At 38.5% G+C, this 20,135-nt stretch overlaps 1 protein-coding gene across 7 annotated transcripts in view; it reads left to right on the forward strand.

Annotated features, from left to right (window-relative positions):
* SCMH1 (Scm polycomb group protein homolog 1) overlaps positions 1 to 20,135 on the forward strand; it is a 216,476-nt gene that overhangs the window by 165,323 nt on the left and 31,018 nt on the right. For 6 of the 7 annotated variants that reach the window (XM_052638227.1, XM_052638234.1, XM_052638228.1 and 3 more), the window contains 2 exons: positions 9,877 to 10,109; positions 13,915 to 14,041. The exons of the other annotated variant lie outside the window; for it this stretch is intronic. In XM_052638227.1, the coding sequence (XP_052494187.1) occupies positions 9,877 to 10,109; positions 13,915 to 14,041 (360 nt within the window). The remainder of the gene's footprint in view (positions 1 to 9,876; positions 10,110 to 13,914; positions 14,042 to 20,135) is intronic. 7 annotated transcript variants of the gene reach the window in all.

Consider the following 20,135-nt stretch of genomic DNA (forward strand, 5'->3'; position numbering starts at 1 on the left):
TTATACCTTAGATTGAAATTGCTGAATCCTAGTGTAGGTGCATCTTCAGACAGATAATGCCTGCAATATCCCCAGGGAGTCATCTTGAAAAATGCTACTGTGAACATTCTATCACATATCTTTGGTGATCGTACCACTCATTTCTCTTGGTTATATATTGAAGTGTGAAGTTGTCAGGTGATAGAGTATAAAGCTAAATAATCTTTCAAAATGCTTTATAGTCTCACAACATATAGGAGTTCTACTTGCCTCATTTTCCTCAACAATGATAGGTAGTATCAGTCTTTTTAGTTTTAGCAATTGGTGGAGATTTAGTATCTTTAGTTTTAAATTGCGTTTTCCTAATAACTAATAATATTCAACAACTTTTCATATCCTAGTGATATTTATATATTCATTTTTGTGACATGGCTTTTCAAGTCTTCAGTCAGTTCAGTCACCCAGTCATGTCCAACTCTTTGCAACCCCATGGACTGCAGCACGCCTGTGTTACCATTTGTCAAGTCTTACCCATTTTTAAAATTGGATTATGAAACTTTTATTATAGATTTTTAGGATTTTTTAAAAATATATTCTGGATATTACTTTCTAGTAATATCCAGACATATGTGTTTTATACATCTTTTTCTACTTCCTGGATTTGTTTTTGACTTTTTGAAAAAGAAATGTTTTCTGTTGGTGAGGAAAAAATTTTTTGTTTTAATGAAGTCATATGTGTCAACCTTTTATATTAATACTGTGTGTTCTGTTTAATAACTCTTTACTTATCCCAGAGTTTTGAAGATATTCCCCTCTGTGTTCTTCTGAAAATTTAATGTTTCAACTTAAACATTAATTTTTGTATCTGGAATGAAGTATATGGTTACATATCGATATCTGTTTGACTCCCCACAGTTTTATTGAAGAGTCCATGGTCCCCTTCCTGCCCAAGAATTACAGGGGTTCCTTTATTATAAATCAGATGACTGTACTCTGATCTGATCATGAGCTGTGTAGTTTGTACAGTTAACTGGTTCTTGTGTAACTTCATTTATTTTTGGATCTTTACAAATATATTGTCCCACATTGAGGCCCTCTCACTGTGTCTCTTCACCGCCACTGGTGGCAGCTCCCCAAGGTCCCATGGTGACTGACGCTGATTAATCACAGGACACCCAGGAGCCAGAGGAGGCAGTCTTGGGAACACCTGGCCCAGAGGGCCAGGCAACCACCATGCTGAGAAAGATCTATGGTGAAACCTCCTATTTTATTCTTGATACTTGTAGATTGTAGGGTGAGGGTTGTATTTCTTAATCAGGCTTCTTAAAGGATTATCTTTTCAAAGGATCAGCCTCTAACTTTGTTAATACCTCTACTGTATGTCCATTTTCTGTTTTCATTGACTTATCTGCTCATCTCTATTGTGTCGTTAATTTTACTTTCTTTGAGTTTTAGTTTGCTCTTCTTTTCTTAGCTTTTTGAAATAGAAGCTTAAATCATTGATACATAACCTTTCTTTTCTTTTAATATAAACATTTATAGCTGTAAACTTCCTTTTGAGTGCTGATTTAGTTAAATCTCAACGTTTGTATATCTCATATTTTCATGAATTTTAAGTTCTAAAAATTTTTTAACTTAGATTTCTTTGATATGAGTTATTTACAAGTATGTGTGTGCTACATGTGTGCTAAGTCGCTTCAGTTGTGTCTGACTCTGTGCGACGCTATGGACTGTAGCCCGCCAGGCTCCTCTGTCCTCGGGATTCTCCAGGCAAGAATACTGGAGTGGGTTGCCATGCCCTTCTCCAGGGGATCTTCCTTACCCTGGAATCAAACCTGTGTGTCTCATGTCTCCTGCATTGGCAGGTGGGTTCTTTACCACTAGCATATATGCCACTTAATTTCTTAACACTGGGTCTTTTAATTAATTTATTGTTATTGATTTCTATTTAAATTCCACGTGGTTAGAGAACATATTCTTTATTATTTCAGTTCTTTGTACTTTATTGAGAATTGGTTTTTCACCCAGTACATTACATAAACATTTGAAAAGAATGTGTATTCTATGCTTTTGGGGTATAATGTCCTGTCAGTTAGGTTGGTTGGGTAACCTGTTACTTGGTTATTTATGTTAATTAGTGGGCTTCCTATGTAGCTCAGCTGGTAAAGAATCCACCTGCAATGCAGGAGACCACAGTTCAATTCCTAGGTCAGGAAGATCCCCTGGATAAGGGATCCTAGAGACATTCCAGGATTCTTGGGCTTCCCTGGTGGCTCAAACAGTATAGAATCCGCCTGCAATGCGGGAAACCTGGGGTTGGGATTCCTGGGTCGGGAAGATCCCCTGGGGGAGGGCATGGCAACCCACTCCAATATTCTTGCCTGGAGAATCCCCATGGACAGAGGAACCTGGTGGGCTACAGTCCAAGGGGTTGCAAAGAGTCAGACACGACTGAGCGACTAAGCACACACACACGTTAATTAGTTATTTATGTTACTAGTTAGTTGATTGTATTATTCAAATATTTTCCATCCTTATTTATATTTTCCCATTCTTTTTTTAATACTTTTTTGAGTTAGTTATTTGGCTGTGCTGGGTCTTAGCTGCAGTACATGGGATCTTTAGTTGCAGCATGCAGGATCTTTTGTTCTAGCATGCAGACTCTTAGTTGTAACATGCGAACTCTTAGACTGTGGCATTTAGGATCTGGTTCCCTGCTGCTAAGTCACTTCAGTCATGTCTGACTCTGTGAGACCCCATAGACAGCAGCCCACCAGGCTCCTCCAGCCCTGGGACCAGGGATCAAACCCAGACCCCAAGCACTGGGAGCGTGGAATCTTAGCCACACCCTTCAAGGTCATCACCGAGCACTGAGCTGCAGCTTCCCACATCCTCACATTCTTGCCTTACCAGTAACTGAGAAATGTGTCAGAAATCTCCAACTCATAATTATGGATTTTCTGTTTCTCCTTTTAGTTCTTTAAATTTTGCTTCTATATTTTGTATTATTAGGTCCATATAAATATAAGGTTATTATAGCTTCCTTTTGAATTGACTATCTTTTGCTATAATTATCATTTCTAAGTAATTTTAGTTTGTTTCATTTCCACTTTAACCAGAGCTTTTTTAATTAAATATAGTTGATGTATAATATGTTTATTTCAGGTGTGCTACATGGTGATTTGACATTTCATACATTTTAAAATGATCACCATGATGAATCTAGTAACCGCCTGTCCCCCTACAAAGCTATTAGAACATTATTGACTGTATTTCTTACGCTGTGTGTTACATCCCCAAGGACTTGCTCTATTGCTGGGGTTTTGTGCCCCTTAACCCCCTTCACCTGCTTGGTCACGCCTCCGCTGCCCTCCTCTCTACTTTGTTCTGTTGTATCTAAGACTCTGTTTTTGTTTGGTTGGTTTGTTTTTTAGATTCCACATGTGAGGTCATACAGTATTTGTCTTTGTCTGGTTTACTTCACTTAACATACCTTCTAGATTTATCCATGTTGTCACAAGTGGGAAGATTTCTTTTTTCATAGCTGAGTAAATACTCCGTTGTATGTGTATAGCGCATCTTCTTTGGCCATTCGTCTGTCAGTGGACTCTTAGGTTGTTTCCATGTCTCGGCTGTTGTAAACAATAATATTGTGAACATTGGTGTGCATATGCCTTTTCTTTTTTTTCTTATATGCCTTTTCAAATTAAGTGTTTTTGTTTTCTTTGGGTAAATACCCAGAAGTTAATTTGCTGGATCATATGGCAGTTCTGTTTTTAATTTTTTTAAGAATGCTGTTTCCCATAGTGACTGCACCAATTTACATTCCCACCAACAGTGAATGAGGTTTCTCTTTTCTCCATATCCTTGCCAACACCTGTTATATGTTCTTTTTTGAGTAATGGCCATTCTGACAAATGTGAAGTGGTATCTCATTGTGGTTTTGATTTGCATTGCACTGATGATTAGTGATGTTGAGCTTCTTTTCGTGTGTCTGTATGTCTTCTTTGGAAAAATGTCTATTCAGGTCCTCTGCCGATTTGTTAATTAGGTTTTTTTTTTAAAAATTGAGTTATGTATTTGTGTATTTTGGATGTTAACCCCTTATTGGATATATCATTTGCAAATATCTTCTCCCATTCAGTAGACCGCCTTTTCGTTTTGGTGATATAAATTGACTATTTAATCTTGGTGAAGTATCCCTTTTTAGTCTAGTTATATTTCCTGCATTAAGACTGTCTTGTCGGATATTAACATAGCCACTTGAACCTTCTTTGGTTAACGTTCACAAGGTATGTATTTTTTTATCTGTTTGTTTTTGCCTTCCTCTATCATTATATTTTAAGTTTTCTTATATTTCAGTGCCATTTTATAAAAAGATATAATTGGGTTCTTGGGGGTTTGGGAGTCTAGCTTGTTTATTTTCTCTTAGTTTATTCAAACCAGTTATATTTAATGTGATTATTTATTTGGGTTAAAGTCTGTCATTTTGTATTTGGCTTTTTGTTTTCTCTTTGAGTTCTTACTCATTTATTTGTTCCTCCTTTCTTGCCTTCTTTGGATTAATCAAGCATGTTTTATTATTCTGTTTCTCTCTCCTTAGCTTTTTTAGTGATGCATTCTTGTTAGAATTTTTTAACTAGCTAGAATTGTATATTTCGAACTTACTAAAGTTCATCTTAAATAAGCACTCTGGCCCCTCCCCAAATAATGCAAAGTTCTTAACAAATTTTGGCTCCATTTACCCCGCTACTACCATCCTTTGTGCTGTTGCTTTTATGTAATTTACTAATACAGTTGACCCTTAAACGGTGTGTAGATTAGGGGCAGTGAAATCTGCATGTAACTTCACAGTGAGCCCTCCATATCCATGGTTGTACATCCATGGATTTAACCAAACCATGAATCCTGCAGTACTGTAGTACATGTTTATTTTAAAAATTTGCATAAAAATGGATATGCAAAGTTAAAACCTATGTTGTTTAAAGGTCAGCTGTACATGTACTATAAAGCCTACAAACCATTTTTTAAAAATCTTTCTTTTTTTTTATAGTTTTTTATTTTTTTAATTTTAAAATCTTTAATTCTTACATGTGTTCCCAAACATGAACCCCCCTCCCACCTCCCTCCCCATAACATCTCTGTAAAAATCTCTTTCTAAATAGTCAATATTATCTTTTATCTATCCACAGTTACCCCCTCTAATGCTCTTCCTTCCTACAGTTGCATTTTTCCATCTGGGATTACTCTTCTTTATCCTGAAGAACTTCCTTTTTATTTCCTGTAGTTTAGGTCTGTTAGTGACATTCTTTCAGCTTTGATGTTTCTGAAAATGTTATTTCACCTTTTTAAAAAATTTTAATTGCATGCAAGAGTCTTTAAATTCTGTTGTGTTTTACAGTTTTCAAAAGTTTCACACAGATGATTAGAAGAAATCATCATTTCTTACAATCCCATAGTAACCCTCTTTTTTTCCCTCTACACCTATATTGCCCCTCCTCAGTTCCCTCTCTCTACTGTAAGTCACTAGTTTGTTCTCTGCATCTGGGAATCTGCTTCTTTTTTGTTGTTTTATTCACTAGTTTGTTGTATCTGTTAGATTCCACATATAAGAGATATCTAATACAGTATTTTTCTTTCTCTGTCTGACTTATTTCACTTAGCATAATATCCTCCAAACCTATACACGTTGCTACAAATGGCAAAAGAGAATTCATTCTTTTTTATGGCTGAGTAGTATTCCTGTGTGTGTGTGTGTGTGTGTGTGTGTGTGTGTGTGTGTGTGTGTGTGTGTGTGACATCTTTATTCATTCATCTGTTGATGAACTCTTAGGTTGCTTTTATACTTTTTCACCTTCATTTCTGAAGGGTCAGTTCAGTCACTCGGTTGTGTCCGACTCTTTGAGACCCCATGAACCGCAGCATGCCAGGCCTCCCTGTCCATCACCAACTCCCGGAATCCACCCAAACCCATGTCCATCAAGTCGGTGATGCCATCCAGCCATCTCATCCTCTGTCATCCCCTTCTCCTCCTGCCCTCAATCTTTCCCAGCATCGGGGTCTTTTCAAATGAATCAGCTTTTCACAGCAGGTGGCCAAAGTATTGGAGTTTCAGCTTCAACATCAGTCCTTCCAATGAACACCCGGGACTGATCTCCTTTAGAATGGACTGGTTGGACCTCCTTGCAGTCCAAGGGAGTCTCAAGAGTCTTCTCCAACACCACAGTTCAAAAGCATCAGTTCTTCAGTGCTCAGCTTTCTTTATAGTCCAACTCTCACATCCGTACACGACCACTGGAAAAACTATAGCCTTGACTAGATGGACCTTAGTTGGCGAAGTAATGTCTCTGCTTTTTAATATGCTGTCTAGGTTGGTCATAACTTTCCTTCCAAGGAGTAAGCATCTTTTAATTTCATGGCCTCTATCACCATCTGCAGTGATTTTTCACTAGATATAGAACTCTGGGTTGGCAGTTTACATATTTTAGCCCTTTAAAACTGTCATTTTGGAGAAGGCGATGGCACCCCACTCTAGCACTCTTGCCTGGAAAATCCCATGGACGGAGGAGCCTGGTGGGCTGCAGTCCACGGGGTCGCGAAGAGTCGGACACGACTGAGCAACTTCACTTTCACTTTTCACTTTCATGCATTGGAGAAGGAAATGGCAAACCACTCCAGTGTTCTTGCCTGGAGAATCCCAGGGACGGGGGAGCCTGGTGGGCTGCCGTCTCTGGGGTCGCACAGAGTCGGACACGACTGAAGCGACTTAGCAGCAGCAGCAGCAGCAAAACTGTCATTTAACACTATTGCTTCTTACTTTCATAGTTTCTGTTACAAAGTCAATTGCTTCCGTAAAAATAATCCTTTTTTCTTTAACTGCTTTTAAAAATGTGTCTTTGTCTCTCATTTCGCTCTATGTATTTTAGTTTCAGCAGTTTCACAGTGATGTGGTTTGGTATGGTTTGGAGTTTTGTGTGTGTGTTTGCTGCTTGTGGATTGCTGAGCTCTTCTTTCATTAGTCTTCAAGTATAGTTTTTCCTCATTCTCTCTGTCTTCTCTCACAGGGATTATAGTTACTCATATTTTGTGTCTGTTGACTATGTCCACATGTCCCTAATGTTCTAATCTGTTTATCTGGTTTTTTTCCTGTATTTTTGCTTCATTTTACATGATTTCTGTTGATTTTTCTTCAAATTTTGTAATTCTTATGCTAGATCTGTTTACCCTTAAATCCGTCCAATGAATTCTTTATTTTTAATATTGTGTTTTTATTTTAGTACGTTTGTTTAATTTGTTATGAAGGTTGCAGTTTTCTGTGAGTGTTATCTTTTCTTAAATTTTTTTCATCTTTTCCTCTCCTTTTTAAAACCATATTACTTATGGTTAAAGTCTGTTTCATTATCTGGATCATACATGAGTTTTCTAGTGGGTATATTTTTTCTTGATTATCAGTCACATTGTTCTGACTCTTTATATTTCTCTCTTATACACACACACACACACACACACACACACTGGATATTTTATATAAAAAACTTTTGAGACTCCAGCTGATATTTTCTATCAGAAAGAATTCTTTCTTTCCTCTTTCTTTTATGCTAATAGAATATGGGCCTGATCCTCTCAGTCTAATCATGGATTGAACTAGTTCAGATAAGAATTTTATCTATGGTTTATATCCATATTCCAAGGCCCAGGGCCCTCGACTGAGAGCCTAATGGGTCTTCATCTTCATAGTCATGAAAACCTACAAGAAATTGTCCTGCCTGTGAGAGTTTTGGGGCTTGGTTCTTTGACCCTTCAGTCCTTACAATTTCAAAATAAGGCATTTATCTTGAAGAGGAGATCGGCTGTGTTAGAAGTAGACCTCATCCTTCTGGTGGGATCTTGTCTGCTGAAGTCACAAAATTATGGAAATTTTCACTCTGTCTTTTTAGAAGCTTTCAGCCTAGCTTTGCAGCCCCAACATGCAGGCTCAAAACTCAGCAAATGTCCTATGGGAAAAATAGGCCATATTCATGGAACTCCTCAAATTCCAATCTCATAGCAACCTCGTCAATTTCTCTTTCCTCCAATGGAGCTCCTCTGCACAGGCCAAGATTGACCGTTAATTCATGCCCAAATTTGGCAAATGTGCTCAGGAAAGAAAACAGTGTCAGCTACTTAAGAAACCCTCCTCATCTGGGTCTGGAATTCCAGTTCATCTAATCCTCATAATTTCTGTAACAATGCAGTATCTTTTAAAATAGTGTATCTGATTTTTTCTAGTTGCTGGATGAGCAGCACTACATTGTCATATCTGTTACATGCTACATGGAAGCACAAGAAATAATCTTCTACCTGCCCACTGTAATTACTTTATTAACTTGTCTCCTAAGTTCTACTCTTGTCCCCTTCCCTCCCAGAGCAGCCGGAGTGTTCCCTTTTAAGTCTTCCCTGTCACTCACTTGCTCAAAACTCTCCAGTGGCTTCCCTTCAGACTTAAGATAAATTTAGGTTCATTTTCAGGGTCTACAAAATCCCACACAGTCTTATTGCTATTTCTTCTTTACCTAAGCTCCCACCACTCTCCCCTTTGCTCACTCAATTCCAGCTATACTGATCTTCTTTCCATTTCTCAAACACAGTAACATGTTCCCATCTCAGAATCTTTGCACCTGTTATAGATCATCTACTGGATGGCTCTTCCCTCAGCTCTTCATAAGACTTTCCTTTTACTTCATTCGGGAGCTCTGTGCAAATGTCACCTTCACAAAGAGGACTTTCCTCACCTCTGTGTCTCCTTAACCTGCTGCTTTAGTTTTAATCATGGCATTTACCTAATATCATATTGTGTATTTTTTTTTTTTGCCAGTTTTCTGTCTCCCACTAGGCAGTAAGCTCCATAAGAGTGGAAACTATGTTTTGTTCACTATTCTACCCCAGGACTTAAAATAATGCATAGCCTGTAGTAAGTGCTTAATAATTTTGTGGAATGAATTAGATATTGCTTACCTTGAAGAATTCTCAATTAAGCAGATGAATGATCGGAGTAAGTTGAAAGTACTCTACAGACTGTTTTAGAGCAGGTGGAGCACTGATGGAGTTGTCAGACAAGGCCTCAGTAAGGTGGTGATTCTGGAGCTGAGTGTCGAAAACTGAGTATTGATGTATTCAGATCAGAAAGAATAGAGAACTCAATGTATTTGAACAAACTTGTATTCAGGAAACAGTGGAGCTAACAAAAGGGGGTGGGTGATAGGAAATGACATCAGACATATCTGGGAAGCAAGGCAGGGGCAAAATCACAAAAGTCTTTGGATATCAGAATAAAGAATTTGGATATCAGAATAAGGAATTTGGACTTTACCTTAAAGTCCAAATTTTTAAGGTAAGGAAAGATGCTATTAGATGTATATATTTGTATATATTTCAGTAGTCCGCACTGCAATAATCACACTAAAACTTTAAGTAAATTGATACAGAAAATCCCTGATTTGTTTGTCAGAACCTGATTTCAACACATAAGTCCTTATCCCACTGACTTGTGTAACCTAGGGAAGGCATCATTTCCTCTTCTGAGCCTCAGGTCTTCATTCTTAGCAGGAGAAGACTGTAAGCTTCTAAGAGCCATTCCGTCTCTGAGCCTGTGGTTGTTCATATGCTTTAACTAGATTCTTTGGGAAGAAACGCGTAATATTTTTTCTACATTAGCCAGAAATAATTAAAACTTCCAATTCTTGCCAATCTAAATTCAATTCTCCTCTGAGATTTTCTAACTTTTAGGTCAGATGCCAAGAGACTAGCTTCCTGGGATAAAACTATCCAAGCAGAAGCAGCAAGTCCTTTTTTTCCCTCTGCCTGGGATGGGGATGCAGGTGGGAGGAGGGAGTGTTAGAATGAGTCTTTTTCTTGCAGTTGTGATTCCAAAGAATCCCTACCCTGCATCCGATGTGAACACTGAGAAGCCCAGCATCCACAGCAGCACCAAAACTGTCTTGGAGCATCAACCAGGGCAGAGAGGGCGTAAACCAGGAAAGAAGCGGGGCCGGACACCCAAGCCCCTAATTCCCCATCCCATCTCTACCCCATCCAAGTCAGCTGAGCCTTTGAAATTCCCAAAGAAGAGGGGTCCCAAACCTGGCAGTAAGGTAGGTAAAAATGTGGGTTTGCCAGCAAGGGATAAATGGTTATAAAGGGATAACTCATCCATATCCATCCGTCTTAGAAAGGAATGTGTCTGACTCTATTCTCCTCCTTGTGTGTGCTTTTAAGGAGAATCTCCTATATTGTCATCCCTATTTTAGCTACTTAGCTGGGAGTTGGTAATGTTAGAAATAAGATAGTATGGATAAAAAACAAATTTTTACTTTGAAAGTTACATTCATGGGAATTCTGGTCTGATATCCTCAATAGATGAAAGGCTCTGCTCCTAATTGTTACTAACCTACACAAAGTGGATGCCCAGGTATGTGATCAGAAGGAGAAAATTGACACTGTAAATGTATTTATTTTTCTGTTCCTATACCTTCTTTAAAAAAAAAAAAAAAGGAAATTATTGAATATTTACTAAGGATCAGGCTCTGTACTTGACACCATTACATATCATATGATCTTCACAAAACCCTAGGAGATAAGTAGTGTTACTGTTAAATAGTCAAGTAAATTGAGACTTAGAGATGGGAAATGACTTCCCTACAGTCACACAGCTAATCAATGGCAAAGGCTACAGAGATGGATCTCCAGATCTTCTAGTTCTAAGATCACTGCTGCCCCATCACATATTCACTCACATTTCCCAAGGAAAGTAACACTTAACCTCTGGTGTTGGAAAAAAACTGCTGGGTCTAGCTTCACTGAGCACTGTTACTGAAAGTGCCACCTTAGTCATGACCAGGTCTCAATGTGTATCGTCCCTCAGAAAACCATTCATATGAAACTTCCTCAGCTGCTTCTCTAAGGCTTCCTTTGGCATCATCTTCTCCAATCACTTCCTAAGTCTCAGAGAATTTCTCTGCAGCTCCCTCCCAAACTAGACTACCTGAGTTCCAGTGTGAAAATGATATCCAGTTCTCCTTAGGCATTCCATTTCAATTTCCTAAGTTCTTCTCTAGGTTTGATTGTTTGGGTGGGCTTGTTTTGTTTCTTAGCTCCAGCTGGCCTCAGTCCTGCTAGAATATAAGCTCCTGAAGGTCAAGAACCTAGTCTTCTCTTTTCCTCCTGCCCATGCCCTATATCTCAGTCTCTTGGGAAATGTTCAATATATGCAGGATGGATGGATGGATAGATAGATAGATGATTTTAGTGATGATTTCCAGTTAAGAATATCCCTTATTTATTGGTTTTGAATTCTTGATGTCACATCCTGATCCTTCTATGTAATGCATAATACTCCCAATCTGCTATCATTAACCCTTAACCCAGATCCTGAGTCATTTTTGTCTCTATTACTCTCTTCTCATTCTCATGTTATGGAGGAGAGGCTGAAGGCTCTAAAAACTCCAAGGCCAGGGAAGTCATGCTTTTGATGATGTGAGGGCACCTTGACAGTTAGATTAAAAAGGGAGAAAACTTGGCCATGAGGCTCCAAAGACAGAAAGAACCAATAAGCAGAAACTCAAGCAAATAGGCTTTATCTCAACATAAAAGGAACAGTTAAATCTATTTCAAAATGCAAGTAGTAATCTCCCATCACTAGAGGTATTTCATCAAGTACCCAGGTACTGATATGGATGTTTTTAAGGAGTGGGATGTAAAAATATTAGGTAGATAGTTGGATTAAGTAACCTTTAAGATCCTTCAAAGCTAAGAACTATGATTCTATGATTGCTTCAGCTCTGCTTTCAGGAAGTCCTAAACATGGTAACCAAAGTTCTTTTTCTTTCCAGTCCTCTTAAAAGCAATAACTTTCATCTAATACTGTATTTTGTGGCCTGGCATTTGACTCCCTAATTCCCCTTCCTGTGATTTTGCCTATTCCTGTAAGTGTATAGGCCTCTACTTAACCCATGACCCTTATAATCATTTTTGAAGCAAAGTGAACTTGTGATAAGAGCATAGGCTTTGAAGCCAGAGAAACTTAGATTTATATCTCATCTCCAGTTGTTACCACTGTGTTGACTTTGAGAAAGCTTTGAGTAAGGCTAAGAGCCCAAATTTTCTCACCAATAGAATGGATAACATATGAATAGATATAATACATGTAAATGTACCTATCTCAAATAATAATAATGCTTCACATCTTTCTGCTTTTTTCTCCAATATTTGGGAACCAAAACTCACCAGGTTTGTTTCTTCAGGAACCCCCATGAGATCCTACCAACTCAGTAAAGTTGAACTATTTCTTTCCTGACTCATTGCTTATTTAGATTTTTACTTGTGGCAATATCAAAAACAGGAGGAAATGTCCATGTCCTATGTGTGCTTTGAATGTTCCATAAGAGTTTGCATGACTGCTTTGACAGGCAGAGCCATCCTGTATATATGCCTGCTGTCACTGAGCTCTCTCTCTGATACACTCCTAGAAGGCAGTCAGGTTTATACAGCTCCCAGAGTGGACCCTACATGTGACACTTAGTAAAAATGGATTTCTGGATCTCAGTGATGGTTATGTTTTCCTTGCATTCAGAAAGGCTTTTTAGAAAACTGTTTCTTGGAGGAAAAAACAACCTTCTGAGATCTTTCTCCCCCAGAGATTGCCCGGAACAGTATAGAGGAGATATTAGATTTTTCTCAAATCATTTTTATTACTGCTCCCATTATTGATATTCTATACTGTATGCTTCATTGAAAGACATTTATGACACTTATCATATGCCAAGTATCATGTCAGAATGGTAAGCAGAATTAGACCCTCGGCAAGCACCAAGCTAATAGGGGACCCCAGTGTATAAATATATGGCGAAAATACACTGTGACAAATGCAGCCATGCAGAGTACAGGAACAGCACAAAAGAGGCAGTGACTAGAGGAAATCTAGAAAGACTTCCTGGGTAAACAGATACTTATAAGGTGAAAAAAAAGGTATTCTAGGCAACACAGATAGTTTATTATTATAAAGGCAAGGACTAGATAAAACTGCAGGTTTTTAGGGAAGTACTATAGTTAGAGATTACTGGAATACAAGGTTTAAGATAAGAGATGGCAGGTAATAAGCCAACGAGGTAGGCAGAGGAAAGTAGTTTGTGGAGTTAGGGGAAGGGATGTTTCCATTTTTCAACAGAGAAACAAACTGATGTCAAAGTAGACTTAGGTCACAGCATTTTTTTTTTTCCTTTTTTGCTTTTTTTCTGGCTAACTAATAAAACACCCAGACTTCAGATAATAATACTGAATACATATAAAAGATAGTGAATTAAGCTCTGGCTATACAGAAGCCCAGAATCTTATACATAGATTGAGAGAATATTTACTAAGCATCTACTATTTTTGCAGCTTTGAACAAGATGCTATTTGGAAATATATATATATAATATATATCATATGATATCACTTATATATGAAATCTATACAAATGAACTTATTTACAAAATAAACACACTGATATAGAAAACAAACTTATGGCTACCAAAGGGCAAAGTGGGAGAAGAGGTCAGTTAGGAGGTTGGTATTACCAGATACACACTACTATATATAAAACAGATAAACAACAAGGTCCTACTGTATAGCACAGGGAACTATGTTCAATATATTGTAATAACCTGTAATGGAAAAGAATCTGAAAAAGAATATATATGTGTGTTTGTATATATATCTGACTCACTTTACCGTGCACCAGAAACTAATACAACATTGTAAATCAGCTATACTTCAATTTAAAAAAAAAAGAAAGAAATAACACAGTCCCATCCACAAACGTATTCCAGTTTCATGGGTGCGTTGCGTGCTAAGAATAGAGGAATGAGAAGACAAGTTACCTGTCATGGGTAGCAAACTTTTCCTCATCCATTTTGACAGAGGAAACCTCGGACTTTGCTGAACCCACCACCCACCTCACCAACAACCAGCACCCCTGAACCGGACACCAGCACTGTACCCCAAGATGCTGCCACCATACCCAGCTCAGCCATGCAGGCCCCCACAGGTAAGCGCAGATCACAGTATTAGCTGCAACAAGCCCCAGGCCCCAGTGTCTGTACTGTCTCTCATACTGTACCAATAATTAGCCCCCTGATGGAGCACGCGCACTTAGCCGTGTCCTACTCTTTCAACTCCATGGACTGTAACCCTCCAGTCTCCTCTGTCCATGGAATTTTTCAGCAAAGATACTGGAGTGGGTTGCCATTTCCTCCTCCAGGGGCTCTTCCCAACCCAGGGATCGAAGCTGCGCCTGCATCTCTGGTGGATTTTCACCCACAAAGCCATCAGGGTAGCCCAATTAGCCCCCTATCCATTTATAAATCTAAACAGAATCTTTAAAAAAAAATTTAATTTGATGTTTGAAATAACTTCAGAGACATCTCCATTCTGTCAAAATGATCCAAGAAACTTCGGTAGATGTTCTGTGAACTTAGAGTTGGGGATCTAGGGCTTGGGGGTGGGATGGACATGAAGCCAGCACCAGGAGCTCACTGACTCAGGTTGTAATTATACCCATCCTTTCCAGTTTGGGGTGCTCCCTCCTTAGTGATCCCTTCCGGAACCCTTCCAGCATTATAATTATTCTGCCACCACTCAAATACGTATGACACTGCTCTGATTTTTTAAATTTTTGATGGTGGCAATTTTTGGTACTGTGAAAGTGTTTTTTATTTTGGAGACAAATCAATGTATGTTTGATTCAAAGCAAAATCTGATAACCGTAGTGAGTGGGTAATCACTTGGGTTGTACATATCTGTTTCCATTTCATAAACTATATGAAAGTAACTCTAAAGAGCTACCCCTTTAGAATAGATGTACAGCCTCGCAGTAGGGTAACTGTTGACAAAAAGAACAATATTCATTTTCATGTGTAAATTAAGATATATGTGTGAAAACATCTTCTTAGGGAAATCTAAGGAATTGGAATGATCCTCATGAACGTTAAGGTAGTCTTTTTCTTAGGAGTTGAGTTTGTCTCCACCCTAGAATGTTAGTGCTTGAAGGGAAGCCCAGTCATTTCCTCTCCAGATAACCTTTGGAAAAGAACAGAGCCTGCTGGTAACATTTATGTTCAGCTCTGATCAGGGTACTATCACATGATTTCTCCAAATGTGTCTTATGCATCTAGCCTCAGCCAGTTACTGGGTTTGCTTAGTCCAAAAATGTTACTAGATTGATGAACAAAGGTTAGGAGCTTAGCTCCATGGATGAGGAAGTAAAGATAGATGAACACCTCGGCGAAGATATTAATTCCATTTTCTAACCTATGACATGCCCACTAGATTCCTGTATACCTGCTTGTTTACTCCATATCATTCTAAATATCAGTTAGGTGCCTGGGTGCATTTTCAACAAAACCTAGATGATTCATACCAGTGGAAGCCTCATGACTGTGCCTCACTATTCAATTAAAATGATGTAACTCATCTCTTCTGGTGGTCACTAAGCTGAAACCCATCCCTTGGTCTGAATCTCATAGCTAAGAAAAATGGCAGCTTGACTTTGTATCCCCATTTCTTGCTCTTGGCCAGGCGCTATAGCAATTTTCACTGATCACTGTTTCACCATCCTGACTGGACCTTTGCTCTTTCTGTGTGATCTTGCTGTAACTTCTTTTCTGATCTCAGGTTCCACACCTATACAATGATACAGTTAGTCCAAGTTACCTTTATAGACCCTTCAACTGTTAACAATAAAAGCTATCATAGATTGAAAGCTGTGTGCCATGCTATATCCTTTATTACCAACCTTTCTTTTTTTTTAACTGCACAACACTTTTTATTTTCATCAGAATTATATACATGAGAACAGTTTAAAGGAAAAATAGACTACAAGAATTATTATAAAAAGAAGAGGAACTGACCCCCTGTATTCCCTGTCATTTGCTTCTCACCAAAGGCAGTCACTTCTGGTTTAGCTCACTCTTTTATTTACTTTCATATATGTAAATAGAATGCTTATATTGCTTTTTTTTTTAACTTGAGGTATTTTTGTACCAACACACTTTAACTCTTCCTTTTCTTTTTTTGGCAACCCAGGATTTAACTCTTCTTAATCTCTTTGCCTGTTACCCACCCACACATACTTCCCTCTCTTAATAAGATGATATTATAATTATGATTAGATTGAAATACTATAGTGTGTTATTGTAACTTGTATTATGCTAGTCTCAGTTGAGCCCTGTAGAGTACTATGATTACTTTTCCTTTGTTGTGCAAAACTTTGTTTTAGATTAAGTCTTGAGCTTTTTTGTTATGTGTTTATTTTGCTGTGTACTAACTAGCTCAGCCTCACAGTCTCTTACTGCTGTATACATCTTTCTTCTTTATGTTCAAGCATGTTCATCTCTCTTTCATGTTATCCCAGTTTGCTCCTTTATTTTACAATGTAATCTTTATTTTACCATGGAATCTTCCCTAGATTTTTATCTTCAGTTTCGTGTGAAACCTGTTTATTCTCTTTGAAGCTTCTCTTCATCCCCATTATTCTGAAATTTCACCTAGGATATGAGTATTTTTACTCACCATGTGGACATATAGTGTGCCCATTCCATCATTTGGTTTCTTAAAACTTTCTTAAATTTATCAATGATTTTCCCTCACTTTTTCTCTACTTACTCTTCCTGGCATATCTTCAGATGTTGAACCTCCTGAAGTCGTCCACCCTCTTTCTTCTTATTCCTATTCTCTTTGTCTTTTTGTTCAACTTTCTTCAAGCTTTCCACAACTGTATCTTCTAAACTCTTTGTTGAGTTTCTTATTCCTGGCAACTTTTTAAAAAAATTATTATTTCTCTAGTGGCATTTTCCAAAGGGTATTTGGTGGAAAACTAGTCCTGCAAAATGCTCTGCATAAAGGGACTTTACATACATTTAGGAATTTGGTCACATATGTTTAGAAAATGCCTACACTCTCCTTACCCACTCTTGGTATTTGCATCTGCTATGAAGAACTCTTTTGTTTTATCGATTTTTTTACTAGACTAATTTTTTTTTTTTTTAGATTCACAGCAAATTTGAGCAGGAAGTATAGGATATATTTCCCATATACTCCTTACCCCCCACGCGTTTCACCTTCTCCATTATCAACGTCCCCCACCAGTGTAGTATGTTTGTTTCAATAATGAGCATCATTACCATCCAAGGTCCATAGTTTACATTAGCGCTCTTACTTGGTGTTGTACTTTCTATGGATTTTGACAAATATATAATGACGTGTATCCACCATTATAGAATCTCACAAAATAATTTAACTGCTCTAAAAATCCTTTGTATTCTGCCTAGTCATTCTTACCTCCCTACTCATCTCTGACAGCCACTGACCTTTTTACTGTCTCTATAATTTTACCTTTTCCAGAATGTCATAAAATTTAAATCATTCAATATACTTAGCCTTTTCAGATTGGTGTTTTCATTTAATGATATAGATATATAAATTTCCTCTGTGTCTTTTCATGGCTTGATAGCTCACTTATCAAGTGCTGATTAACATACCATTGTCTGGCTATACCAGCAGTTTTATAATATGAATTTTACATTTAGGTCTGTATCTATTTTGAGTTAATTTTTGTGAAGGGTATAAAATCTATGTCTAGGTTCACTTTTTTGCATGTGTCTATCCTGTTGTCTCAGTACTATTTGTTGAAAAAACATATCTTTGTTCCACTGTACTGCATTTGCTCCGTTGTCAGAGATCAGTTCACTGTATTTGTGTTGGACTATTTTGGACCTAACAGAAGCAGAAGATATTAAGAAGAGGTGGCAAGAATACACAGAAGAACTGTCCAAGAAAGATCTTCACAACCTGGATAATCACAATGGTGTGATCACTCATCTAGAGCCAGACATCCTGGAATGTGAAGTCAAGTGGGCCTTAGAAAGCATCACTACGAACAAAGATAGTGGAGGTGATGGAATTCCAGTTGAGCTGTTTCAAATCCTGAAAGATGATGCTGTGAAAGTGCTGCACTCAACATGCCAGCAAATTTGGAAAACTCAGCAGTGGCCACAGGACTGGAAAAGGTCAGTTTTCATTCCAATCCCAAAGAAAGGCAATGCCAAAGTATGCTCAAACTACCACACAAACTGCACTCCTCTCACATGCTAGTAAAGTAATGCTCAAAATTCTCCAAGCCAGGCTTCAGCAATATGTGAACTATGAACTCCCTGATGTTCAAGCTGGTTTTAGAAAAGGCAGAGGAACCAGAGATCAAATTGCCAACATCCGCTGGATCATGGAAAAAGCAAGAGAGTTCCAGGAAAACATCTATTTCTGCTTTATTGACTATGCCAAAGCCTTTGACTGTGTGGATCATAATAAACTGTGGAAAATTCTGAGAGAGATGGGAATACCAGACCACCTGACCTGCCTCTTAAGAAATCTGTATGCAGGTCAAGAAGCAACAGTTAGAACTGGACATGGAACGACAGACTGGTTCCAAATAGGAAAAGGAGTACTTCAAGGCTGTATATTGTCACCCTGCTTATTTAACTTCTATGCAGAGTACATCATGAGAAACGCTGGGCTGGAAGAAACACAAGCTGGAATCAAGATTGCTGGGAGAAATATCAATAACCTCAGATATGCAGATGACACCATCCTTATGGCAGAAAGTGAGAGGAACTTAAAAGCCTCTTGATGAAAGTGAAAGAGGAGAGTGAAAAAGTTGGCTTAAAGCTTAATATTCAGAAAACAAAGATCATGGCATCTGGTCCCATCACTTCATGGGAAATAGATGGGGAAACAGTAGAAACAATGTCAGACTTTATTTTTGGGGGCTCCAAAATCACTGCAGATGGTGACTGCAGCCATGAAATTAAAAGACACTTACTCCTTGGAAGAAAAGTTATGACCAACCTAGATAGCATATTCAAAAGCAGAGACATTACTTTGCCAACTAAGGTCCATCTAGTCAAGGCTATGGTTTTTCCTGTGGTCATGGATGGATGTGAGAGTTGGACTGTGAAGAAGGCTTAGCGCCGAAGAATGGATGCTTTTGAACTGTGGTGTTGGAGAAGACTCTTGAGAGTCCCTTGGACTGCAAGGAGATCCAACCAGTCCATTCTGAAGGAGATGAGCCCTGGGATTCCTTTGGAAGGAATGATGCTGAAGCTGAAACTCCAGTACTTTGGCCACCTCATGCAAAGAGTTGACTCATTGGAAAAGACTCTGATGCTGGGAGGGATTGGGGGCAGGAGGAGAAGGGGACGGCAGAGGATGAGATGGCTGGATGGCATCATGGACTCGATGGACGTGAGTTTGAGTGAACTCCAGGAGTTAGTGATGGACAGGGAGGCCTGGTGTGCTGCGATTCATGGGGTCGCAAAGAGTCGGACATGACTGAGTGACTGAACTGAACTGAACTGAACTGATTTTGGGGTTCTCTTCCATTGATTTGTCTGTTCTTTCACCAGTGCCAAAGCAAAACAATGCCCAGTTGTGGATATGACTGGTGATGGAAGTAAAGTCCGATGCTGTGAAGAACATTATTGCATGGGAACCTGGAATGTCAGGTCCATGAATCAAGGTAAATTGGAAGTGGTGAAACAGGAAATGGCAAGTGTGAACATCGACATTTTAGGAATCTGTGAACTAAAATGGACAGGAATGGGCAAATTTAATTCAGATGACTGTTACATCTAAACTGTGGGCAAGAATCCCTTAGAAGAAATGAAGTGGCCCTCATAGTCAACAAAGAGTCCGAAATGCAGTACTTGAGTGCAGTCTCAAAAACAACAGAATGATCTCTGTTCGTTTCCAAGGCAAACCAGAAATCAGTACCACAGTAATCCAAGTCTATGCCCCAACACACTAATGCTGAAGAAGCTGAAGTTGAACAGTTCTATGATGACCTACAAGACCTTCTAGAACTAACACACAAAAAAAGATGTCCTTTTCATCATAGGGGACTGGAATGCAAAAGTAGGAAGTCAAGAGATACCTGGAGTAACAGGCAAGTTTGGCCTTGGAGTACAAAATGAAGCAGGGCAAAGGCTAACCGAGTTTTGCCAAGAGAACACAATGATTGTGGCAAACACCCTCTTCCAACAACACAAGAGAAGACTCTACACATGGACATCACAAGATGGTCAATACTG

The sequence above is a fragment of the Budorcas taxicolor genome, chromosome 3, assembly GCF_023091745.1.
Source record: "Budorcas taxicolor isolate Tak-1 chromosome 3, Takin1.1, whole genome shotgun sequence".
Classification (NCBI taxonomy): domain Eukaryota; kingdom Metazoa; phylum Chordata; class Mammalia; order Artiodactyla; family Bovidae; genus Budorcas; species Budorcas taxicolor.